The sequence below is a fragment of the Scatophagus argus genome, chromosome 8 (genome assembly GCF_020382885.2).
Source record: "Scatophagus argus isolate fScaArg1 chromosome 8, fScaArg1.pri, whole genome shotgun sequence".
Taxonomy (NCBI): domain Eukaryota; kingdom Metazoa; phylum Chordata; class Actinopteri; family Scatophagidae; genus Scatophagus; species Scatophagus argus.
This window is the reverse complement of record NC_058500.1, coordinates 527978-555485: the sequence shown is the minus strand read 5'-3', so window position 1 is coordinate 555485 and position 27508 is coordinate 527978. Positions and strand designations below refer to the sequence as shown.

The following is a 27508-nucleotide window of genomic DNA, read 5'->3' as shown; positions in this document are numbered from 1 at the left end:
TGTGTTTTTTTTGTTTTGTTTTGGCTGAAGGGCACAAAGACAAAATGACATGAATCAACATCAGATTTTGGTAACGTACAGTTTTCAAGTTATTTTTTCTTTTTTTTGCTTTGTGTTTTTTTTCTGACCCTTTGAGCCTCCCAGGCTCCCGTCCACAGATGACACATTTAAAAAAAAGAACAAAGAGTTTTTCAGTTTGATCAGTGTTGGTTAATAATACTGCCTCTGGTTAACTGTGTTAGTGGATTACCATCTGGGCCTGCAGAGCATCCTTAATTAGTCTGATTCCTTCTTTTAACATCCAGCTGGTTCATTAAACACGCTAAGGGTTTGTTAAAGGTTATTTTACAACATGACCTGTTCTGGTCCGTCAGAGTCTTTCAGGCTCTGATTGGCTGGAAAATGAGATCCATACTGAAACCAGACAAAACTGGACTCAGAGGCAAAGTGAGCTGATACTAACTGATTTATCATATATGGTTGTTTGGGCTCTGGAGGCTCGCACTGGCTGCTGGGATATGTAGTCCTCGTACCATGAGGTGGCTGCTCGGCTGTTTCATTCTCTGTCTCACACAAATCAGTTCTTCAGCCTTTAAAACAGTTTTTCATCGTCTGTCCTCATGTAGCATACATAGAAATGAATTCAAATGACTTTTCTTTCTGCTTTGAATTAAAAAATAAAATGATAATGTGAGCCGTGAGGGGTTTGAGGGAAAACACTGATATTCAGTAAAACACACAAGAGAAAAATCATCTAAATCTAAAACTCTTCAGTATTGAGCACTTAAGAAATCATAAAGGTAAAGAAATGAAAAAGATTCCCTTTCTGAGTGTGTTCAGAGCCACACGAAGCCTCGACGGCCTTAACATCACTGCATCGCAGCAAACCTGCCAAAATAAAAGCCTCGCCCGTCGCCACTTGTTCACGTTAGCCTGTCCAACAGCACTCAAAGGCCCCACAGCACCAATTTGTGTCAGTATAAATTCATTTAAAGTGAGACAAAAATCTCATTTCTTTCATTTTTGGTAATTTTCTGTTGACAAATGTCTTTTTATGATTGTTATTATTGTTCACAACATCAAATTTGCCTCCTGCGTGTCAGGTGTTCAGTTTACTGTATCTCCATTGGTGTCGGGGAACCTTTAAAGCTGCAACACAGAAACATTTCCCATAATCCTCTGCTGCTGGCCGCCGCTGCCACTGTTGATGAGACATTTGTATAAAAGATGACGGAAGTTTGTTTTTACAGCCTGGATGAGGAGTGAGGTAGCCTGAAGCGCAAGGTGGTTGCTTCGCACGGCGCGGCGGCGCTCGGGTTTGTCGGCTAAACGTGAACAACCAGCCAGAAATCATCATCATCGTCATCGCATTCACATACTCATCAAATATGGATTCCACACATATTCAATATATATATCTGTCATAATGTATGTATCAGCAAAATAAAAGCCTCCACAAAATAAATCTCTGATTCATTTTACAAAATGCAAAACAAAACACGATTTCGAACTCTTCAAAGTGCCTGCGACATCATTTTACAACAACGTGCAAATGAATGTGGTTTTAACGTATTTTACATTCTAATTCTTATGTTGCCCCGTGAGAGGTGGAAGGTGAGCGGCAGACAGAGCTGTAGACACGCCCCCGCAGACTGCTGATTGGTGGGATGTAAACCAGAGCCATACACAGGACGTCCTGTAGGGCTCTGGGATTGGCTAGTCAACCGTATGGGCTCTAGAGTTAAGACAACGACGTAAGGCAACGCTCGGCATCAAGCTGAGGTCTACAGACTAACTTTGAAAGAAAAGTTTCATCAGGATATTCTCACGCAAAGTCATCAGGTATAAACTGAGAATGTGATTGGCTAGCTGTTCAGAAGGTGAGCGTGATGTTTGGTGGGAGGACCTCAGCGTTGATGAGACGAGGCAGAGAGAAGAAGAGTGAACAGGTTGATATTGGCAGCCTGGAGCCCTGGTCTGGGATCAGCCCTGCAGGGCGAGTGTCGCTCCGTTTGGCACTTGAGTCAACCCGGGGACGCAGAACGAAGCCCAACTTTGGACCTGCTTGTCAGACAGGCCAGAACCTCCTAACGAGGAGGTCAGAGACAGAACGTGAAGGGTCGTCAGGTCCGATCCAGTGTGACTTCAGTCTGGTTATTTGATGGCTTTTCTGTTCAAAGTGGACTTGATTTCTGTTTGAATACTGGACAAGTTTCTGATTGGTCTGTTGGACGTGAGGGACAGGAGAAGAAGCATAAGATTTTGCGGCAAAACCCAAAGAAACTTAGTTTATAATCACACCACACCACACATTTCAGAAGCTGGCATTTGTGGTAAATGGACTGCCAGTTAGAGGCGGTCAGAGCCCGGAGACATCGGCTGAGGGGAGCTAAGCTGAGATCATCACGAGTACTGGTTGAAAGGTTTGGGGACAACAAGTTGGACCTCCGTCAGGCAGACCGACGATCACCTGCACCAGGTGTGCTTCTGGATTAAAGTGACTGAACTCTCACTGGAACCGTCCTTCTGACATCACATCATCTGAGTGAATCAAGCCTCAGTGTGAACATTGAGAACTGATCAGAGGTCAGCGGTAAGAGAACCACATACATGAGTTGGGGTCAGAACTGTTCTGGGATCAGCAGGAGGGAAATGAACTGTGCTGATCTGTGGAGACGTCAGCTCGACTCTTCCAGCCTGTCCTGATCAGCTTCTAAAATCTGGATCTATGACAGGCTTCACCCATCGAAGCGCTCACAAACCGGCCCAAGAGTCACTCAGGACCAGAGCACAGCGGACCCAGGACAGTCTGACGACGCATTCGGCTTCCTGGCAGCGTGGTGTGTTTGTGGACCACTGAGTGCTACAAAACAGAAACTTTTCTCTTCACACTTCAGTCCTGTTGCCAAGAAAAGGATTGCAGAGCCTTGGAAAAATCAACTCAGCTGCAGTGGGAGGCCACCTCACAGTGGACCACAGGACAGAAGAGAAGACCATCTTCCGCCATTTTTAAGTCCTGTTATGATGCAAACCTGCTAATTTTTCTGAGGGGGTCAGTCAGTCTGCGCTTGTCTAGAACTCTGTCTTAACAAACAGCCATTACACAAACGCAGCCAGCAAAAAGTCAGAAACTGAAGTTTAGCTTGACGCATGAAGGTTTGGACATCACGAAAGCGACGCTTGAGCCGCAGTGACCCTGTGCTAACGTTAGTATGTTAACAAGGCAGGCGGCGTGTGTGTAATGGCCGTCTATCACGTGTGTGTTTGGCCAACCCACCCACACCAAGACAAGATTGCATTGATACACTTTGTCAAAAATGGAGGAAGCTTGATGAGAGACTTTCAGCAGCGTCTCATTTGTCCTTGAACACAGTGAGACTCCATCAGGAAGAAAAACCAACAATCTTCTTCTTCAGCTCCTCCTTGTGAAAAATTCTGCATCCTTAAAATAGTCAAAGGAGAACAATATTTACATTTTCTTTCCGAGAACCAAAGGACTCGAAGCCCTTTACAGTTAAAGAACTCTGCTGGTTTTAATCACAAATTGTGTTAAAATGTGGACAAAAGGAAGCATTTATTGTCGTCGTGATTATAAAAACCCTCCTGGAGGAGCCGCCTCAGCAGCTTTGGTCTGCCTGGTGGCTCTTGGAGGAGCTGAGGAGGCCAGCCAATCAGTGGATCCTTCTGAGCGATCATTTCAGACCATTCCAAGGTCCAAGACCAGGTGGAGGTAAACCTGAAGGTCAGATGTATTGTGGAGAGGTGCCGGCCATCTTGTCATAGGTGGGGTGGATGGAGATGGAGCGCTGTGACTGGTGGAGTCCAGCCTACATGACGCTCTCAAAGATGATGACCTTGTTGTCGTCAGTGCCAGGGGACAGCGAGGTCAGGGACTTGACGTCAGGGGCCATGTACTCCAGGTGATGGATCCCCCACACCGGGTTGGTCAGGTGGGCCCAGCGCTGTAACACACAGCATAAAACGTTAACAGACTTTCATTACACAGACGCAGTTTGGTTTTAATAAGTTATTTGATGCTATAAAGAGGGGCTGAAACATCATGACTGACAGCTGAGCGCTGCTCCTGATTGGCTCAGACGGGTGTGTGGGCGGGACTTGACTGTTGCTGATGGGGGAATGTTGGCTTCTCTGCGTTACAAAACGTAATGAAAGAGTTTGGTCTCGACCTGCTCTGATTGGAAAGTGTCATCAGATCATTTTTGTTGTGAATTGGTGCCATATCCGTAAGCTGAATTGAACTGAATTGCACCCGTGTGTACATGTACTAGTTGAATAACTGAGGTCAGAGGTCAGAACCTCCACAGGGAGCCTTTAAGGTGAAGCTGCTGCTGTGTGGTTAAAGAGTAACAACACTCACACCAGTTTGTGTGTGAAGTCTTTGGCTGGATTCAGACTAATGATTTACTACATCAGGTCGCCTCTCAGCCAGCCAAGGCTTCAGTAACGTGTTGCTCGGAAACCTGTGAACATCGACATTCTTTACTATGACAAGCTTTCCTGCTACACTTGTGGATAAATGAAGTATGGACGCTGATGTCCTCTCTGAGTCAGCGGTCTGTGCAGTGTTAGTGTCCGGATGCAGTGCCGGCGAGCCCTGACCTCTCTGAAGGTCCCCTTGGCTCTGAAGAGCTTGTAGAGGAGGCTGACGGGGATGCAGAGCATGGAGGACAGAGCCAGACACCAGCCAATCACCTCGCCCCACCACGGGTACACGTACACGTTGTTGTAGGTCAGCGGCTTGTAGTTGACCAGGTGGAACAGGAAGATGCCCTGCAGACAGGATGAGACAGGACTGAACCACCTTCCACACCAAAGGGCAGGTCTCTGCTTTGGATTTGTCACAGCTCAGGACTGATCACAGGGGATGCTGATATGACCGGTACCTTGGTCGATAATCTATGGCACAACATTCTTCTACCGTTATGTGTGAAGTGGGGAAAGAGGAACACGAACGAACTGAAGCTAACGATGCGCCGAGGCTAACGCTGCGATTTGTGTCCGCTCACCATGCACACACACGGAGTTATGAAGGACCAGCACCACTTCATCCAGGGGAAAGGCCGGTAGCCAATCATACGAGCCACGTCGTCCATGAAGCGGTCAGCACCTGCAAACATCAGCGCACATTTAACCCCTGATGTGCCACAACTGACCTCAGCGTGGCGCAGTGGAGCACCGTGACACACAGGAAACCACGAAGGACTCTGACAGGTTGTTATGGTGAGGACAGAAGGCGTCATGATGTACAACACGGTGACATTCCTTCGATGTGGTAAACTTCTCATACTTCACTGAGATGAAGTGATACCACGACAAACGTTTTGTACTGAAACACACTGAACTGTGACCTTCTTCACCCTAACAGAAGTATTCACACACCTATTTTAAGCCCAGATACACGGGAGACATGCTACACTACGGCTCTGAAACACGACACTGTGTGTGTGTGTGTGTGTGTGGGAGGGGGTTTACCGTAGACCCAGGCGACCACTATGCATTCCCAGAAGGCCTGCCACAGCAGAGTCATTCCACTGGCTGAGTAGTAGTCAAACAGCTGGAAGACGTACATCCCCCCCTGCGGAGACACGGTCAGTGTTGGACACAGAGTTAAACCAAACGAGCTGAAGCAGGAAGGATTTCAGACGAGGACGGTTACTTTAGCAGGCAGCTTGACTGACCTGCGTCACCATGGAGAGGTCGATAACAAAGCACAGCAGGCAGCATATCGCCACAGCGATCTCACGCTTGTAGCGGTGGAGGTGCTTTCCAGGAAACAGATCCAGAATTCCAGTCACAAAACCCTCCACGCCAACAAACTGGAGACACAGAGACAGAAGAGGACAGTTAGCCTGCACAGAACAAAGACTCCAAACTGCAGACAGATGAGACGATTTCATTGTGATAACAGCTTCCACTCTTCTGTGAAGGCTTTCCACAACATGTTGGAGTGTTTCTGTGGGAATTTGTGCCCATTCATGCAGTAGAGCATTTGTGAGGTCACACACTGATGTTGGACCAAAAGGCCTGGCTCACAATCTCCGTTCCAGTTCATCCCAAAGGTGTTGGATGGGGTTGAGGTCAGGGCTCTGTGTGGGCCAGTCAAGTTCTTCCACACCAAACTCATCCAACCATGTCTTTATGGAGCTTTGCTTTGTGCACTGGGGCACAGTCATGCTGGAATAGAAAAGGGCCTTCAACAAACTGTTGCCACAAAGTTGGAAGCATAGCATTGTCCAAAATGTCTTGGTGTGCTGAAGCATTAAGATTTCCCTTCACTGGAAGTCAGGGGCCGAGCCCAAACCCTGAGACACAGCCCCATGAAGAGGGGTGTCTGGATACTTTTGTCTGTTTAGTGTGTGTCTTCTGATAGGATGTTGCTGCTGAGGGGCTACAGACTGTAAAACATGGAGGCATCACACACGTTCATCCTGGCAGCACAGCAGACCACAATCAGCACAGGTTGAAGATGGACACCTGAGATTATTTCAGCTTCACGGTCACAGGACGGTAACGTCACACCTGGAGGCTGATGATGACGAGCAGCTCACCTGACTGTCCAGTCCCAGCAGCAGCAGCATGAAGAAGAAGAGCGCCGCCCAGAGAGGAGCCACCGGCATCAGGCTGACCGCCTTCGGATACGCAATGAAGGCCAGACCTGGACCTGAAACACGCACAAACGTGTGAATGTGGGCGGGTTCTACAGGTAGGAATGCATGTGATCTGATCCTGAGCCAGCTGTTTTATATTCAAACTCTGTCTTTGTAAATACACCTGAAACTGTCAGCTGAGAAACGCACAGACGGGGACTGAGCCGAGTGCGGTCCAACACGTCCTGCTGGTCCACACGTGGACAGCAGGACTGAGTTCAGCATTCAGAGCTGAGCCGAACACGAGGTGAAAGGGCCTGGTTAAATAATCCTCCAGTTAATACGACACACGCGCACACACGCGCACACACACTCACAGATGCTAACACTTTAAACCATTGTAAACATGTCAGACAGGATTCAGAGTAAATTGGATTTGCTTTTGCTCTTTTTGCAGAGAGACTAAAATAAAAAGATTCATGTCCTCATGACACACACACTCACACACACACGCACACACACAGGTGGACCCAAACGGACAGAAATGTGAAGGCACATGGAGAGCTGCAGCAGGCTGCCTTCTGTGGACAAACTAAATATAACTGAACGTGTTTGTGATGTCACATCATGTGCTGTGGAGTTATTAATAAACATACAGTTGGCTAATGAGTGCACACATGAAGGTGCACACACACACACACACACACACACGGCCGACAGCAGCAGTCACACACTCAGCTTCACCTGAAGAGCGACTGACTGCAGTAAAACTACACACAAGACGAAGCGGACGGACGTGGATTTGGTCCTGTCACTCTTACCTGACTCGGCCACCTGTGAGATGTCGACTCCCTGCTCAGCAGCCATGAAGCCCAGGATGGAAAACACGACGAAACCAGCGAAGAAACTGGTCCCGCTGTTAATCAGAGCCAAGACGAAGGCGTCTCTGCAGGAGGGAGACAGCAGGAGAGCCAATCAGCTTTCAGCCTCACATTCACTTCACAGGATGTTTTTTTTTATTAAACTTTATTAATCCCAAGCTGTCAAATTACTTCTCTGCATTTAACCATCACTGAGTGAAACACCAGGAGCAGCGCCATGTCAGGAGCCCGGGCCTGACATGGCGCTGCTCTCGGCGCTGCTCTCGGCGCTCTCAAACCTCCAGGACGCGGCCGCCCCCCCACACTCACTGACTCCAGTGAAGTCACACAACATTTTGATTCTTTCCTCAAACTTTCAAAAAGTCACTGTGTGTGTGTGAGTGAGTGTGAGTGTGAGAGAGAGCGTGTGTGTGTGAGTGAGTGTGAGTGTGAGAGAGAGCGTGTGTGTGTGTGTGTGAGTGAGTGTGAGTGTGAGAGAGAGCGTGTGTGTGTGAGTGAGTGTGAGTGTGAGAGAGAGCGTGTGTGTGTGTGTGTGAGTGAGTGTGAGTGTGAGAGAGAGCGTGTGTGTGTGTGTGAGTGTGTGTGGGTGAGTGAGGGTGAGAGAGAGAGAGCATGTGGGTGTGTGTGTTTGTGTGTGTGTGTGTGTTGTACTTGTAGCAGTCGTTGTTGAAGCGGTTGTAGCTGCCCAGTGCGGTCAGAGCTCCCAGCCCGATGGCGTAGGAGAAGAAGATCTGCGTGCCGGCGTCAATCCACACCTGAAATGAGGTCAAAGGTCACGGGTCACATGTATGCGATGTTTGTTAAAATGAATGTTTTCACGGTCAACATGTTAGCAAGTGGATAACTGAGCAAATTGACAACTGACAATAGTTAAAATCTGCGTAGGAAGACGCAACTCCAACAACTCCAAGCCCCCCTCCCCCACCTCCCAGTGCTCTGTTCGATTATGCCTCAGTCTCAGTTTAAGTTTGACAGACGTCTGTTTGGACATGTCCTCGGAAAGGCGTCAGGAGTCAGGAGCGGAAAAGAGAAAAACGAAGAGAAAGCGAGATGATGCTCACGCGTCGCTTGCAGGTCAGACAAAGTTTTAAATAAAAATTGTTCATTTTGTAGCCCTTTCATGCATGTCTGTGCTCATGCCAGGCAATACTGCTACTACCGTCAGCCAGCTTAGTAACGTTAGCTCCTACTAGCCATGTTCACACTGTGTTAACAAGTGTTGCAAGTGACTGATGCTGGCTAGCTAGTTTACGTTGTGGATATGAATATGGATATGGATTGTTGAAAGCAATTCATCATGGCTACTCGACTGTTTGCAGTTAGCAATCCTTCCTCAGGTTGCTAGCTAGCTATGCTATTTCTGATTAAGCTTAACTTGGGGCTTGCTACTGTCAGAGGTGCAGTCAAGTATCGTTACCCTATTAGCCAAGTTTACTTGGCATGATACTGCATTTCAGGATATTTATAAATACGCATATTATTTATGCGGTTGTCCTCTCGTTTACACGTAAACGGTTCTCGTCGGTTTTCGGGTTCATAGGCCAAGGGCGACATCTGTCGGTGAAACTGTAATATGAAAAGGTTCAGTCTTACAGTTGTGTAGATTTCCCCCTTCGTATTCATATCGAATTATGTACAGAATTTTTATATTGTCCCCTATGAAACCTCTATAAATGTAAAATAGAGTTTTTGAATTTTGAATTTTGAAAACTGTATTTCAGTGGAATCCCTGAATATTTTGTCTTGTATTTCTGAATGCAGGGTGAGTGCTTAAATACGTGCAAGGAGGAACTCAAGGCCAGGAGGAAGATTTAGATGATCAACCATCCACCAGCTGGTCTGTGGACTCTGCATCAGCTCCCAACCCTGACCAGCAACAACCATCAACTACCAGTTCAGGTACAGAGGCACCACAAAGCATTTGTGCTTGGGGGCACCCAAATGGCTAGCAACGGCCCTGCTCAGGGCTCCAGTACCTGAGCCTCCCCCAGTTTGGACCAGTCGGGCTTGATGTAGTACATGATGCCATCGTAGGCCCCAGGAAGCGTGACTCCTCTGACCAGCAGGATGATGAGGACCACGTAGGGGAAGGTCGCCGTGAAGTACACGATCTGAAACACACAGAGTACATTTAGTCACGTCTGCCGTCTGGCATCACACACACACACACACACACACTGTGGTAGTCCGGTCAGTGAGTAACATGTAAAAAACAGTGGAATGGTCCTTTAACTGTGAGCTCCATCTGTGAGAAAACACTGGCAGAGAAAACAAACATGAACCTGATCTGAGGAAACAAGAGGAGGTGAGACCTGCTGAGGCTGCACACACACACAGTCACACACACACACACACACACACACACACACACAATGGAATGTGGACCTTCAGCACCGTGGAGAGCGTCTGGTGCCAGGAGGAGTTGAGTTCCAGTCAAATCACAGCGGAGGACATTTTTTTACAACAATCACACACACACACACACACACGCACACACTGGGGTCTTTGTGGTCAGTGTGTCATTTCATTCAGAACTTCCTCTCCATCTCTATTCATTTGAAACGTGTGATGAAATCTCTGCTCAGATGTTCTTTAAAGTCTTTTTGACGTCCTTCACTTCTTGGTTTTGCAGTTTCTGCAGCATCAGTGACCTGTTTACTCTTTTATTTGTCTTATAATATCTGTTTTGTTCTTCACTGTCCTCTTCATCTGTGTGATTTACTGCAGTGCCGACATGTTTTAAACTTGATTTGTAAACATCTTTTTAAAGTCGCTGTAGAAGACTGTTGTTACTGATGATGTTTTTATTTAAATGCAACTGGAATGAATCATCTGAACCCTGACTCGAGTGTGTGACGGTCAGGCAGCTGACACTGATGTGTGTGTGTGTGTGTGTGTGTGTGTCTCAGCCTCGCTCCTCCGACTCTCCTCTGACTCTCGGCTTTCAGCCTCCTGCTGACGATGAACAATAAAAAACTGTTTCTGTTGGTACTGAGAGTCGTGTGAACGCTGCTGGATTGTGATGGAGGCTCGCAGGAATAATAAACTCCATTTAAAGGTACAGTGTGAAGCATTTCAAGATTAAAATGTCTTTGTGTTTCATTTCCTGTTGCAGGAAGGGAGGAAGTTGTCACTGAACCTAACGTGAGTAAAACCTAAAAACACGGCTTCATTTCTGCTCAACATCTCCCATCATCCCACACTGCTGATGTCTTTTGTCACAAAGTGCTTTTCAGGAGGCAATTAGGCCAACAAAATCAGACAATTAAAAAGAACACACTTTTATGTATGTGTGTGTGTGTGTGTGTGTGTGTGTGTGTGTCTAATCAGAGTTTAACTGGAAAACGTGACTCCTGAAACTGACATGAAATCATCCCTTTGAGAGACGACATCTCACTCTGTTGGAAGAACAGAAACCCCAACAGGCTGTAAGTATACAGTGGTGTTACAGAGTGAAGCTTCTTACCACACAGACAATCTTTGCAGCGTCAGAGGGCACTTAATCGTCACGTTAGTCACTGAATCAACATGAATGTCTGAGTGCTGTGACGTGCTGCTGCTTTGTCGTTCTAACGGGTGGAAGTGAGAGGCTGCATCCTCGTCGTTTGAACTTGTAGCTTAACTGCAACCTCAGAGTGATCACAGATGCAACCAAACAACATGTTGCCTCCTGCATGCGGAGACACGCAGTCACCGACTGTGATGCTTGGGATCGCATCTCTACTGTGTGTACTGAGCATTAAGGTCTCTCACCCAGCATACACAGTACAGAGTACACACTTAGTACTGCACATGGGTATTTCTCCCTGAGTCTCCCAGTCACGTCCCACTGCAGTCAAGCTGCCCTCCTGCAGGACAACCAATCACAGTCTGCCACCTCACTGCTCCCCCTCCCCCGTCGTAGTCATGACAACGCTTAGCCTACCATGTGACAGCAGGGAGTACATGTCACATCATCACGAGCCAATGAAACACACACACAGTGAATCACAGCTACGCAGCAGTTTTAAAGGAACAGTCCCACTTTATTTGGAAACCTAAAATGCTGCGAGTGCAGACGCTTTCCAAATACTCCGGCCCATGTTGGCAGGTGTGATGGAAACATACTGTTGTATCATCTGATGATACTGATGGATCTGCTTCTCCCCTCTTCTCCTGCTACACGTAGCAGTAAAAACACAAAACACCAAGAAGAAATCACAAAACGGCCTCTGCATGGTCGGGTTTATATTTTCTGTCTAGCTGACTTGATGCAATTGCATGGAAGCTGATCAGTCATCTTTGTGAGGTGACCTCTGACCTCCAGCAGTGTTATGCAACTGACTGTAATGAACCCAGCTGAGGATGTGTGCCCTTGTATGAATGACACACTGTGGGGACATGGACCCGTTCACACACCACGTTACAGGGACTCCAGTCGCTCGCAGAGTAACTAAACAAAGAGTCAAATCTAAATGAAACTGAGACTGACAATAAGCACAGTGACAGGTGACATGAGTCAGAACAGCCATCAATATATACACAGAAACTCAGTATTAGACTCATATGTGCACTTTCATGCATTGATCACATTTGTGGGGACACAGACCTGATGACTCACTGGCACTGTGGGGACCATCCTCCTATCAGATCCCCACAAAGTGAACATTCACTTCACCTCACTAACTCTTTTACAGACCAACACAGACGCTTTCCAGGTGTGCTGCCAGGGTGAAATGTTTTATTTCTGATTGTTGACATGGGCGGCACGGTGGTGCAGTGGTTAGCACTGTCGCCTCATAGCAAGAGGGTTCCAGGTTTGAATCCCGGTCTGGGCCCTTCTGTGTGTGTTTGCATGTTCTCCCTGTGCCTGCGTGGGTTTTCTCCGGGTTCTCCGGCTTCCTCCCACAACCCCAAAAACATGCACATTAGGTTTATTGGCTGCTCTACATTGCCCCCTAGGTGTGAGTGTGAGAGTGTGTGGTTGTCTGTCTTTGTGTGTTGGCCCTGTGATTGACTGGCGACCAGTCCAGGGTGAACCCCGCCTCTCGCCCGTAGTCAGCTGGGATAGGCTCCAGCTCCCCCGCGACCCTGACGGATAAGCGGTATAGAAAATGGATGGATGGATGGATGACTGTTGACATTTCCATGAAATGTCCCAGCATCCACTTCAATTTTAGACTGCAAAGTTTAAGTTGTGTATTCTGCCACGAATTGTGCTTGGATTATTGGGAAGAAACAGCAGACCTATTTGAATGAGTGGATATGTGAAGTTATTTATGAGTGGAGATACATTTTTTTAAAAAAGGATAATCATAAGAAGATGAAGTGTATACGGGTTACCTTTCCTGAGGATTTGACTCCCTTCCAGACACAGAAGTAGACCATGACCCAAACAGCCATCAGACACAACATGAGCTCCCAGTTAAACTGTCCAGCTTCATCCAGCCCTGAGGAGATGTTCAGCACCTTGTTCCTGCACACAGAGAGGAGGACAGTGTTTACATCAAACCCAGCATCAGCATCAGAGCGCAGAAACGAAAAGGTTCATTCACAAGCTATAAGAAAATCCTCGTGATGATGCATGATGAACAAAAAACAAACTGGAGTGCATCTGAAGTAAAAAGCTGCTCGTACCAGTGACAGATGATTGGCCCTCGAGTTGCCTCTGTGGTTCACTGTTAGACAGGCTCGCTGAACCAACATGTTTACAGGGTCTGAGCACAGCGTTAGCTTTCAGCCATCGGGGAGTCTTAATCTGCTGTTCGCTCAGTTTGTGTTTACTCAGAAAGAGGAGGCCAGTTAGCCTCCCTAAGCTTGAAGTCAAGCAGGTCTTTCCTTTGCTGTAACACAATAATCACTTGTTCACCAGTAGTTTATTGCTGTATGATCAGATTTATGTTGAAGTCTGAATCTCGATCAGTTTGTGTATTTTGATTTAATGATTTTGATTGAACTGACTTAATGCAGCTTTCTGGATATTTTCTGGTTTCTGTCATTTGTATCGAAGCAGCATTAATTTCCGTGGCTTCAAGCTGAGGCCACTTTTCTTTTCCCACCTGCCTCTCAGACGCACACAACGAGCCGTGAACAATAATGTGACTGTATTAGTTCCAGCAAACGCAGATGCATGAGGAGAAGCGTTTCTGGCTAACACTCAGTAAAATAAGCCTGTTTGGTAAATACGGCAGCTGCTGTAAATCTCTGCTGGGATTAGCATTAGCATTAGCTGTCCAGACTGACATTTCCAACTACTCCATCCATCATAACCGGCGAGCCCAATATGAAAATCCCAAAATGATCTGAACTCATCAAACCAGCAGATTTGCTTTGCTGATCAGAACCCAATCAGAGCAGAACTCACTCCCAAAACTCGATGATGGGTGACCGTGCGTCAGCCAGCTCGGCGCAGGTCATGTTGCCGCTGACGGTCACGTTAGCGAGGCTGTCGTTGCTGCAGTCCTGTTGATGGAAGATCTCGATGCAGTTGGGCGTGTTCCATTCGTTGTCACAGGTGGACCAGGGCAGGGTGGCATTAAAGGACTTGATCAGGTAGTAGAAGCCCCAGGCCAACACCATAATGTAGTAGGTGTTACAGAAAAACACAATCACCATGGAGGCGTAACCCAAACCTGAGGAAGAGGAGCAGAGTACGACGTGAGATTATTACTGTACTTACAGAGTTCACAGCGCGAGTCAGAGGGCTCAGACGAACTGCCTGCTGCCAGGCAACACGACTGCAGCTTCTTATTTCCACACAGTTTTAAGGGGCAAAAGGCTGACTGTGGAAGACAGTTTACACATTTGTGGGAACTGAACTCGGTGAAGAGATGAGATAACTCTTCATCTTAACTAACAAGAAAAGCTGTAGTTTGCTCTTCAGAGGAGTAAACCATGACAGCTCATCCACGTGTTCATGAACATGTCCTTCGTGTCCAAGGCGGAACGTCTCGTCTCGTCTTTCCTACATTCCTTCCACAAACTCACATGTTCTCAGCGTATTAATATTTACTCATCTTGTAAACATTTTGTTTGGAGTAAAGCACATTCAGTGGTGATGACAAAACAGCAAGCTGACCACAACGAGGTCAAGCTGTTGTACTTCCTGTTCGTAAGGTGCTTCAGATCTGAGTGTTTGTGAGTCCATGTGCAGCTGAACACCCTCCGTACCTGTGAGGTGATAAACAGCTGCCTTATCAGCTCCACGAGCTTTGTCCCAGCAGGCTGACAGTAAAGTTTGTCCTTGAACGACCACGTCCGCACTCAGCTGAGTCAGCTGCATCTGAAAATCTGCTGTCCTCAGATCCTTCACTCAAGTACCATTAATACTCCATCATAGGTACAAAAGTACTATCAGAACAAAGTAATTAAAGTATCAAAATACTCAGAGCAGCAGCTTCAACAGATAAATGCAGTGGAGTGACGTGAAAGGTAAATACTGTACTTTCAGAACCTTACTTGAGTAACTGTACTTTGCAGTTAGACAGAGATAGATAGATAGATACTTTATTGATCCCAAGGAAAATTCAAGGATTCAAGGTGCTCTTCTTGCTGACTGATGTAAATTTCCACAGCACTGATTCCAGGTCAGTGAAAAACCCTTTGCTTTACGAGGTGCACACTTTCACGCACTAACTGTGTGACTCGTAAACTGTACCATGAAGGTCGTTTAAAGTTTCTACTTTTACACCTGGTGAGAAGCACATTATGACTCGTTTAGGACTCAAAGCTCCGTTCAGGACTCGGGACTCGTCTGTGTTGACTTGGGTCTTAATTATGAGGAGGTGGTCACAAGTATCCAGATGATGTGCTTCAGTAAAAATTTAAATGCAAGACTTTTACTTGTGACAGAGTAGTTCTACACTGTGGTACTGCTACAGGTACGAAAGTATCAGCATAAAATACACCAGTAACCAAAAGTAAAAGTATTAATACTGCAGAATGGCAGATTTTAGACTGATGTAAATTACTTGATTATAATTACTGATTCATCACTTTAGTGTTGACTGAACTACTATAGAGTTTATCATCTTAACCCTCATGGATTTTATTTTATCTTTGTGTAATCACAAGTTGTCAAATAAACATAGTGCAGTGAAATAATATGATATTTGTCCCTGAAGTGTGTTGTAGTAGTACCTTGTACCTTGTAAAATTGTACATAAGTACAGTATTTGAGTATATGTGCTTTGTTACTTTCCATCCTTAAAGTGAACCGTCCACCTTCCTGCTCTCCAGAGGATGAACACTGTGGAGTTCTCCTCTAGCGCCACCTTCAGGACAAACTGGAGCTCCACTCACTGCTGACTGTTGGTGTCTAACTCTGTGAAGGTGGAGCTCTGTCAACACCAGCTGCAGTCTAAAGGTTAGTGGAAGGTGTGTGTGTGTGTGGTGACCTGAACTCGTAATACAGTTGTAAAGAGTCATGTGGTCACCTGTGAAGATCAAACACCTGATAAAGTGCAAAGCAAACAAAGGGATAAAGAAATAAGGCGGTTTGAAAGATATGGACTTATCAGTGTGTGTGTGTGTGTGTGTGTGTGTGTGTGTGTGTTCCTGTAGTTGTGGGGACAAAAAAATCTGTTTACACAGTCACACTGTGAGGACCTGCCTTCCTTATGGGGACAAAACAACATAAATCATTAAATATCAGGGTGAAGAGTTGCTTTAAGGTTAGACTGAGGTTAGCGTTTGGTTCAGGTAAGTTTAGTATCAGACAGGTGATGTTGATTGTTATGGTCAGGTGGTTAAACCTCCACAAAATGAATGGAAACACGACTGTGTGTGTGTGTGTGTGTGAGTGTGTCTGTGTGTATGTGTGTGAGTGTGTGTGTGTGTGTGTGTGTGAGTGTGTGTGTGTGTGTGTGTGTGTGAGTGTGTGTGTGTGGTAGTTTTCCAGCCGTGTCTGCAGGCACGTACAGCAGGATCACAGATTATCACCTCCTGATAAACGTCGACAGGAAGCTGAATGTGTGTGAACGTGAACTGAAACTCCTCCAGCCTGCTGGTTCGAGCTGCTGAGGGTTTTCAGGTTATCAGTGCAATCAGCCGCCACTCAAAGTGCTCATCTGTCGTTGTGCTAAACATCTCTGTTGGAGTCCGGAGAACCGACGGCATCTTTAGACTGAAGCGTCACAGATCTGCTCGGCTCAAAGTCCTCTTGTGTTAATGCAAATAAAAATGTCATGTTACAGCAGATCACGTATGTGAAGCTGCCACAGAGGACGCGGACACAAGGGGGACACGTGTCCCCAGGTCTTCGTGTGTGGCGTGCCGCACCTTTAAACAGCGGAGCGATGTTCCAGACGTTGATGCTGCCGGCCTTCATGAACTGGCCCAGAGCGATCTCCAGGAAGAAGATCGGGATTCCTCCGACAAAGACGATCAGCAGGTAGGGGATCAGGAAGACGCCTGCGGGAGGAGATGGGTTAAAGGGTCAGTTCACCACTTTCTTAAAGTCAACACAACACTCACAATGCGAGTTTCAGGCAGCGAAAACACACACGGCAGCGGGCAGCTTTTATTGGTCAGGTTTTCCCAACACGCCTGCAGCAGATCAGAGATTTGAGATCACACTGCGAAGAAAATCCCACCGCCAGGAAGACGGCGAACGTGACGAGTTCTCGTAAAGTTTCTTTAGCTTCTCTCATGTGATGCACATCTGAGCTCCTGTCCAATCGTCTGGACTCCATCTGCTCTGTGATTGGTGGAGAGCAGCTGCACTTTCAGTCGACATTCAATCGACCAATCACTTGCCCCACATTGTTCGTCCTTTGCTGTTGATCAGAAGTGTGTGAGCGTCAGAGTGTACATTCTTCTAACGTGCAGGTTTTTCGAGACCTGAGAGTGACGAGCTGATAAACGGCGGCACGGCCCTTTAACGCTGCCGGCCTATCAGAGCGTCCGTAGTTCTGGGTCTCATGTTTATTTCAGCAGCATCGTGAAGAGAGATTCCTGTAAGTACAGGAGGAGGGTGAATCTTCATCTCAGCCTCTCTTCACTTCTGTCCTCCTCGCTCATGTCTGAATCCCGTCTGAGGATTCAGAGAGAAGGACACGAATGAACAGATTCTGGTGATTTATTTTCAGTGTTTTGAACTTTGCAGAAATGATAAAAGCCTATCATGACAGATGGATGGATGGATGGATGGATGGATGGATGGATGGATGGAGGGGTGGGAGCTTGTTGTCCTCCCCTTCACTCTGAACTGGGCCGAGAGACATGAATGAACAGCTAGTTTTGCTCTCTCGCTCTGTCTTTCTGTGGTTGGTATTTTAATTGGCGTGATGGAGGGTCCACACACACAACGGGGACTAACTGGGTCACAGGGCCACCAGGAACTGGTATGAATGGAATCAAACTGGAGTGACACTGGGAGGAAGGGATGGAGGGAGGAGGGGTGACGCCGCGAGCCAGGAGTTACATAATCTGTTATGTAGCCTTTACACACTGGAGGCAGACAGAAAGACCCGCCCACCGCGGCCAGCAGGTCCACAACAACCCGGTCCTAACAAACCTCAATGAATGTACTGAGAGCAACGTCAGCTCCTGTTAAAATAACATCCCCGTTCCACCCAATCAGAATCCAGTATTCTCTGCAGTCAGATAGTCATGATGGTGCCTAACCCCCCCGCCAACACACACACACACACACACACACACACACTCTGAGCTAAGTGGTGTAATGCTGTTAGCTCGTCACTAACTCAGTGTTGATGGGATTACAGACGACACAGCAGAGGCTTCACCCTGACACATAGAAACCATCCAATATTGAGTTTTGTACATATAACATCAACACTTCCATAATATGTCTTATATCATGTTCTGGTCACGTGTATGTGAGCAGAGCTTCAACCACCCAACAAACCGGCTCGTTTCAGCCATAACCAAACCCGCCCAGACCGTAAGCCCAGTGTGGTCACAAAACTGAAAATTAAAACATGAAGTCAAGCAGAGATTTGATGAGGTATGTGAGGTAAGAAATGTTGATGCACTTGTTTGAAACATGGTCAGTTAGTGACCACAAGCAGCAGCCAGTCCTCAGGACCTGGCCTGGCTCACATCCGTCAGGCTACGTCTGTACAGCGGCTACATTCGGAAATGACCAGCACTTTTTATGTTGACCAGATAATTTAATGTGGAATTTAAGTTACAGAAAAAAATCCGTTTTAAAGACATCACAACTGCCAACCCAGCCGGTGCAGGCAGATGGCTGACCACCTAACGCTGGGGTCTGCTCACAGGTTTCTGCCTGCTGAAAGAACGTTTTTCCTCTCCACTGTCACCAAGAGGAAGCCCTTGGTGACAGTGGAGAGGAACGTTTTTCCTCTCCACTGTCACCAAGGGCTTCCTCTTGGGGGAGTGTTGTGTCTCTCTGTACTAAAGACTAAAGTAAAAAGTTTAGTCCAGAAAAAAATTTGAAAAAAAGAATTGAAATTTGATTCAGTTCAATTTATTTCTGTAGCAGCAAATCACGACAGAAGTTATCTCATGACACTTTCCAAACAGAGCAGATCCAGGTACAAGTGAGCATCAGTCAGAAATAAGAACAAAAGTCACAGAGCTTTTGCAAATACAACAACTATGGATCACATTTAAGATTTGCAGTTCTGCAAAGTTTTTATGAAGAAACAGCAGAAGTACTACAACTCAACATTCAAAGCTTTCTGAAGCAAAGCGCATCTTTCCTTCACTTTACGGTTCAGAATCCAGCAGACAGAATGTGACAAACGCCAAAACCCCCGGATGAACATGTGAACAATTAAATCATCCTGCGCCGAGTGGTGTCACCTGACACGTCCAACACGTGGTTTGTCCAGAGCTGAAAGTGAGCAGGAACAGAAATAGAGCTGCTGCTGCTGTAGTTAGCACGCTGAGCCGCAACGCTAGAGTGGGTTAGCTAAGCTGGCTAATCCGGGGTAAGTCACTGGGCTAAATACTGACCGGCTGATAGGGCTAACGACAGAGCACAAGCATCACCATCATCACCTCCTGGTAATCGCACTAAACCGCAGCTTCGTTCCTCTCCTTTTCTGCTCGTACATCAAGCATTCGTGATGAACTGAAATAACTTTGCTCATCCTCTGACTTTTCTTCTAGCGCCATCATCAGGCCAACATTTTAATGTTCCCGGTAAAGATTAAACCTGCAAATGTCAGCATGATAGCATTACCACTGTGGCACTGTTAGCATGCTAGCCTGACAGAGCTGGAGTGGTTTGAGTGGTTAGCGCTGATGCTAACACACCCAATGAACAGCCTAAATTAAACAAAACAGACAAAAGACAGTAAGAAAAGAAAACAGGATATTATTTAGATAAACATGCGAAAGTCAAATTAATAAATGTCAGTAAAATAATAAAACATTGGGGATAAATAAAGCAATTAAAATGTAAAACAGATCAATCAACTAAAATTAAATACAACCTCAATTTTTTTTAAAAAAAAGCTTCTTAAAAGCTCCTTGTTTGCCTGACTGTTTGTTCAAAATACAAAGCTCTGATTGGCTGACTGGTCTCTGGTCCTCAGGTGCAGACTTGGAGAAAAAGCTCATAAACGTTTGAGAATGTAACACAACATTAATTAATCTCGTCAGCAGCAGCAGGGTTCAGTTCACTTTGCATCCCGGACTGCAGGTGACATATTTGGCTCACTTCGATCTGATCTGCTGCCAGCTGACCCAGGATCAGCAGGACATCAGGAGGTTTAATTACAACAATGTGCCAGTTATTATTTACAGCTACATCTGATTTATGTCGCCCAGGGAGTTGAATGAGCACCTTAATCTCCACTCTCAGGTTTTAAAAAATGCTAACTATAGAATGTGTCCATCATAGATGGATATACATTCAGTTTACAACAATACAAGAGAAAAGCAGCAACACTGGAGACTCGATCACTGAGTGAGTCAGTGACTCAGTGAGTCAGCGAGATGGTGGACTAATAAAGGATTATTATCTTATCTTATCCTGCATAAACACAAGGAGAGAAGGCAGAACAAAATACACAGTCTGCTGTGACCTGCCAAATGCTAACGTAGCTTAGCTGAGTTTAGCCTCACCTGGCAGCCCAATGCAGCTTGACTGGCCCACATAGCTGAATATAAAGGATGATTAACTCACCTGTGCTAAACATGACTCTGCACCTGAGTGCCACAGCTCAGTGCTGCAACACTCTGAATCCCTGCCTGCTTTTTATTATTATTATTATTATTGTTATTATTATTGTTATTATTATTGTTATTGTTATCAGAGGTTCAGTGACAGACTTCACTGTAAAAGGTGAAATCAAACGTCAGTCTGCCGACTGTCTTGAGGGGGAACCTGATGCTGATGTATTCAGTACTTCCTATCACGCTGATGTTTGTTCAAGTGTTGCAAACTTCTTGTATGTGAAAACCTGCTCGGCACTAAACAAGTGAAAGATTCAGCATGTAAAATGTTTGTTTGTGTGCAGATTAAACAAACAGTTTACTCAGTGAGCCTTAAAGGTGTCAGTGAGGGTACTGTTGACACTCATCAGCCCGCTTTATCTGTGGTGTAGACAGCAAACACACTCTGTTGTGTCTGTAGCCAACACACAGACATGACTGATAAGCTCCTCCTCATCTCAGACAGAAAGTGTATCACACAATAACACTGAACTACTCCTTTAACTGCACTTTAATGCAGAAATGCAGAAACTTCTGTCCTCTCTGTTTGATTCAGAGAGTAAATAAACTTGATTCTGTGGGTCTCTTAGACTGATACAATCCAATGATCCCAAGACCTCCTCTGTCCGCCTCCCCCAGGACTCCTGTAAGCCATCAAAGACCCGTAGAAACTTATTCCTGGAATATCCCAAGAAAATGTTCAAGGACTCGAGAAAACACCTCTTAAAGGAGGCTCACTGTGAAGCACCACCGAAACCACTTCCTCCTGTCAAACACCATCAGGGAAGTCTAGTTTCTCGTCCAGGTCCCCCTGGACGACCCCTGGGTGCGTTAAGGGGGAATCTGGACACAGTGGACACAGTATTTTCCAGCTGCTTCTGTCACAGTGTGAGCTCACAGGAAAAAGCATCTTTGACTCGTTGTTATTACACTGTGTGACAAACTGTCTCCACAGCTGAGAGCTCCTGGGGGTTTGCTGGAGCCCCACTGAAGACATGAAACGTCTTCCACAGAACAACCTCAAGGAGCTCCTTCAACCAAAACACTCAGCTTATGAGCCAAATTAACCACAGCAGAAAAATCTGATTGGCTGGCAGGTGAGAGTGTCCACACATTTTTGGCCATATAGTGTATGAGCAAGCAGGGAGGACAGGAAACATAGGAAACAAGGAGAGGAGGCGGAGGTCTGTCAACAGGATTAAAAGATTACAGGCCACTCCTGTTAATCTGCCGTCCACGTGGTCAGAGGGATGATGATGTCACACTTGGCAGCCAGTTTACACACACACACACACACACTCACTCACCGTCATGAAAACGTATCTGTCCACTGGTGTTTGACCCTGGCTCTAATAATAACCCTGAACATAACCAGTAACTGCAGCCCTGACCTTTGACCCCTGACCCGGAGCAGATTGGAGAAAGATGAACTCTGGGCTGAAGGCCACTTTTAACCACCAGACCACAGAGTCACTGCAACCACTGGGGACAAAATACAAGTCCCCATAAATCATTCATTTTTATGGTGAAGACTCGGTTTAAGGTTAGGACTTGGTGTGTGTGTGTGTGTGTGTGTGTGTGTGTGTGTGTGTGTGTGTGTGTGAGTGTGTGTGTGTGAGTGTGTGTGTGAGTGTGTGAGTGTGTGAGTGTGTGTGTGTGTGTGTGTGTGTGTTTGTGTGTGTGTGTGTGTGTGAGTGTGTGTATGTGTGTGTGTGTGTGTGGTCTGTCCTTGGTAGGGTGACTGCAGTAGTAATGAACTGCCTGCAGGACAATAAATCTGAGTGGCTGTGGGGAGGAGGGAGGACAGAGGACAGAGGAGAAGGACGGACAAAATGACAGGAGGAAAGGAAAGGAGGACAGACGAAGGTAAGAAGGCTGTTGGAGCCTTCAGCTTTCAGTTTAAGAACCTTAAGCAGATTTTGATGCTAAAGCTTTTATGTAAGATTGTGAATGCAGACTTTTACTTTTAGCACATTTCTACGTTGTGGTGTTTCTAACCCTAACCCTTACCAGATTCAGAGTGCAGAATCAGAATTCCTTTATTTCTCCCCGAAGGACCCCGACCAGCAGCTCTGTGAGCTGGACAAGAACGTTTGGATGCACAAGTAATCCAATCCAGATCCAGAACACCAGTGCCTTTAGGCAGCTGGACGCTAACATTAGCTAATCAGCAGAAAACAATCTTATCAGTTCTGCAAGGATTGTACTGAACTCTTTAAAATGTTCTCCAAAGTTCTAAGAGCTCATCCTCAGGGGAACATGATTCATCATAATCCCTCCAGTGGCTGCTGAGATGTTTCAGTCTGGACCAAAGTGGGGGACTGACTGGGTGACATTACAACAAAACTGCTAACATGGCTATAAAAAACACCACAATGGTCCTTTAACAGGCAGTTTGGCTTCAGCTCCTGTTTGATAAATCAGGTGAAAAGCAGCAGAGTCGGAGTGAAGGAGGTGACCTTTACAGACTGATTCAGAGTCAGTTTCCAGGACATCAGCACAGGGTCTCTGTAATGTGAGAACTGAACCTTTTCTCTGTGATTTAACACGAGTCTGACCTTCTCCTCCTCCTGTGTGAACATCCAGACCTTTCTCAGCTCCCCTCTGACAGTCTGAAACTGTGTGAACGAGACCTTTTCAGGTGAGAAGAAACATCTCTTTGTCCTTTCTGTCTCACCAGTTTTGTCTCCATTGATGGAGTTTGAAAGAGAAAGAGAGGAGATGAAACCAGCAAAAACACCAAAGGTTTTGTGGTTCGGGTCACCTTTGGCCTCTCAGGAGCATTTTTCATTTTACAAACCAAATGATCAACCAAAATAACAAGCAGCACATTAATGGATAATCAAAGTATTCGTTAGTTTCAGGCCTGATTCAGCAGCACCTTTAAAAGCTTCTCACACATTCTGATTGGACGGCAGCATCAACTGTGACCATGTGACCACCTGGAATCTAAAATAAGAGTCAAACAACTGCTGTCACTGGCTCACGTGTCAGACAAGCCAGTGGTCTTTTCTTAGGATGGCGAAGGAATGACCCGCCCTGTTCTGCCTCTGATTGGCTAGAACCATCTGTTCACTGTTCTGAGTCAAAGTGCTGACTGTGGACACGACCACATTAGACATAAACAACTTGAAATCCACATTAATGCTTCAGCACACCAAGACATTTTGGACAATGCTATGCTTCCAACTTTGTGGCAACAGTTTGTTGAAGGCCCTTTTCTATTCCAGCATGACTGTGCCCCAGTGCACAAAGCAAAGCTCCATAAAGACATGGTTGGATGAGTTTGGTGTGGAAGAACTTGACTGGCCCACACAGAGCCCTGACCTCAACCCCATCCAACACCTTTGGGATGAACTGGAACGGAGATTGTGAGCCAGGCCTTTTGGTCCAACATCAGTGTGTGACCTCACAAATGCTCTACTGCATGAATGGGCACAAATTCCCACAGAAACACTCCAACATGTTGTGGAAAGCCTTCACAGAAGAGTGGAAGCTGTTAGAGCTGCAAAGCTGTCTGTGTGTTTACAATGAGACGCCATTAAAGTCCCTGTTGGTGTGATGGACAGCTGGCCCGATACTTTTGTCTACATAGTGTATCTCCTGCTGCCAAGTCGTATCTCAGGTTCCTGATGTGAGACCAGGAAAACGGAGTCACAGCCTGTGAAGAACATAAAACTATGAATCGCTGCTCTTCATCTTTCTCTTTGCTCGGTGACTTTGGTGTAAGCAGGACCAAAACGTCCTGCTGTCCACGTCATCCATTAACTCCTGCAGGAGGACACCTGGGAGGACATCATCCTGTTCACATCCACCTGCACTGATCTCACCCATCAGTCATCATCGCTGACAGTGTACTCTTGTGTACTTTGCTGGTAACACTCGTGTTCCTTTAGTTAAGATATGCAGACATGACAACCATCCACCCAGCCAGAGGACAGGACTTTTCATATTTTCAAAGTACTCTGTGAGCAGAGGAGGAAGAAGTACTCAGAGGTGGCAAATATCACAGTGTAAAAGTACCCAGTTTTAGTAAACGTAGAAGAGGATAAACATCAGCACATAAAGTACCAAGGGTAAAAGTACTCATTCTGCAGAGTAATGTATATTATTAGATTCTAATTATTGATGCATTCATGTGTCTTCCCCCTCATGGATCAATACTTTTATCTTTGTCAATAACATTACATCATAATCGATTTGTCAGGTTTTGTATCATTAAACTACATGTGAGTAGAAGTGCTGATCTGAAATACTCAAGCCACGTTTAAGTACTGAAAGACTGTACAGACTAATACTGTACTTCAGCTGACTGAAAACTTTCCTCGTCACGTTTCTCTTTTCTCCGTGACGACTCGAGTGGAGAAAAACGCTGATGACTCGAGACATGAACGAGTCCTTCACATGAGGGGGAAGACAGAGGCTTTCGTTGGACCGGCAGGTATCATTACAGGCTGGATGAAACACACACACACACACACACACTTCCTGTCCGGCCTCTTGCACCTGTAACTCAACTCTCTTATTTCATCCACTTTCTTAGTTCATCCAAGATGAAAGAACGTGTTTGTTGATGGTCTGAACGAGATGACATCAACACCATGTTGTTACCTGATCAGGTAGTAGCACTTTGACAGGGGGGCGGGGCTTCCGTTGGGTAATGGGCGTGGCCTCTGCTCCTTTAATGTTGTGTATGTTGTGTGTGTGTGTGTGTGTGTGTCTCACCTCCTCCGTTCTTGTAGCACAGGTACGGGAATCTCCACACGTTGCCGAGTCCGACAGCGAAGCCCACGCAGGACATGATGAAATCCATCTGCCGTGTCCACGTCTCCCGCTCCTGATATGCAGGCCCCGCCCCCATCACCACGCCCGCTTTCTTCTCCGGTCCGGCACAAGGGGCACCAACACCGCTGCTGCCGGACCCCGCCATCGTCAGCGGCACAAGGCTGCCATTGGTGGCCACGGGGGGGTATCCAGTCCCGCCGTTAGACAGGAGGAGGGGGCTCTTCTTGGTCTCCTCCAGGAGAACCAGAGAGCAGGAAGAGGCTGGCAGGGCCTGCTTCTCCATCACGCACCGTCCACAAACCAGTCAGGACCAGTCAGGACCCAGTCAGGACCAGTCAAGATCAGTCAGGACCAGTCAGGACCAGTCAGGACCACTCAGGATCCAGTCAGGACCAGTCAGGACCACTCAGGATCCAGTCAGGACCAGTCAGGACCACTCAGGATCCAGTCAGGACCAGTCAGGACCCAGTCAGGACCAGTCAAGATCAGTCAGGACTACGTCAGGACCAGTCAAGATCAGTCAGGACCAGTCAGGACCACTCAGGATCCAGTCAGGACCCAGTCAGGACCAGTCAAGATCAGTCAGGACTACGTCAGGACCAGTCAAGATCAGTCAGGACCAGTCAGGACCAGTCAGGACCACTCAGGATCCAGTCAGGACCAGTCAAGATCAGTCAGGACCAGTCAGGACTGTCACAATCAGTAATTGGTGTAAATTTCTCTCTTAGGTTCCCTTTAGTTCTTGCTGGGTTTTGTCCAGTTTCTCTTGTTTCTTTCCTTTAAAACTGGTCCCCTCAGTCTGTCACTTCTTCTGTTTCCCCAAAACCAGTAACAAAGCAGTAAGTAAAGGAGCAGTCCGCACTGCTTGCAGAATTAATCAGCCTCACCAAGATTTTCCCTTACAGAATGAAGTCTTCTTCTTTTATTTCCAAAATCTGTTTCTCGTTCACTTCCTCTGAGAGTCCCCAAACCAGTCAGAAACCCGTTAGGACCCGTCAGGACCTAGTCTGGACCCAGTCTGGACCCAGTCAGGACCCGGTGAGAAACCAGTCAGTCAGCGCTGCAAACTCAGTCTCTTCGTTTTCCCTCGACTTTCCCTTTAATTCTGCAGGTTTGTTGATTTTATTTTATTTTAATTTAAAGAGTTTTCAGTCCCAGAATCTGAGTCCTCCTCCTCACCTTGAGTCCACCTCGTCTCCGATCAGAAAGCAGCAGCAGGTGCAGCTCGTCCCGTTCAGTCCCTCCTGTGCTGGAGGGGAAAATGAAGCTGATCCTCAGTCTGCTCCTCTGCGTGTCAGTCCAATTTAAATTAGGATTTAGTGTTAAAACAGGACGGAGATTCAAAATGTCCGCTAATAACCTGGAGACATGTCTTTCTCCAGTGCAAAGTCAGAGAAAATGAAGTAAAAAACGTGAAAATAAAAACTAAAGGGGATTACACCGACAACCGGACTGCGACCTTCAAAAACAATCCACGAAACACTTGAATGTGAGTCTGAAGAATCGCATGGGAACAGAAAGTCACGGAGGAGACGGCGGCCTGCTGGAAGACAGAGAGGACGGAGAGGACGACACGAGCGACACGAGCAGAGTGCGGGACACCGAGCGGCGCGCGGCTTCAGTCCCGGCGGCGGGCGGCGGGCGGGCGGTGCAGCAGCCCCATCAGAAGAGGAGGAGAAGGAGAGCGGCCTCTCAGCTGTCACATGTCCCGGCAGAGACGCTCCGAGGTATTTAAAGGCTGTCCGTCTGCGGCTTTAAAAGGAGAGACGGCGGCCGCTGGTGACGTCACGCCACCGGCCCCGCCCCCCTCAGTCATCACGGTCACTCCTCTCTCTGCCTTCATGAGTCCCTTCATTCTCTTCTCTGACGTCACAGCAGAGGACTTTTATTTTGACATGCTGATTAAATCAGTTTTATTTTGAAATGTAACTAATTCAGACATTTCCACACTGAAATGATGTAGAAAAGGCACAAACTGGAGCATAAAAATTCCCCAGCATGCAGACACTGAAGCGTCTGCAGAGCTGAAACGCTGACAAAGCGTTTCCTGTCGTCCAGGTGTGAATGTTGTGGGTCAAAGCAGACACTCGGTGACTCTAAAGG

At 46.7% G+C, this 27508-nt stretch overlaps 1 protein-coding gene and 1 long non-coding RNA gene across 2 annotated transcripts; one reads left to right on the top strand and one right to left on the bottom strand.

The window, feature by feature from the left end:
- Positions 1-109: 109 nt before the first annotated feature.
- slc6a8 (solute carrier family 6 member 8) lies at positions 110-25769 on the bottom strand. Its single transcript, XM_046395583.1, has 13 exons — positions 25346-25769; positions 16748-16879; positions 13833-14100; positions 12812-12944; positions 9466-9600; positions 8141-8244; positions 7430-7554; positions 6570-6682; positions 5700-5837; positions 5494-5596; positions 5028-5128; positions 4621-4791; positions 110-3962 (listed from the first exon to the last, which is right to left on the bottom strand). The coding sequence occupies exons 1-13, from the start codon at positions 25686-25688 to the stop codon at positions 3828-3830; spliced, it is 2001 nt and encodes a 666-aa protein (XP_046251539.1). The 5' UTR covers positions 25689-25769; the 3' UTR covers positions 110-3827.
- LOC124062710 lies at positions 10226-16788 on the top strand. The gene is made up of 4 exons (XR_006843996.1): positions 10226-10633; positions 10820-10917; positions 15680-15833; positions 16663-16788. It is a non-coding gene; the product is annotated as an uncharacterized LOC124062710 (long non-coding RNA).
- Positions 25770-27508: the final 1739 nt, after the last annotated feature.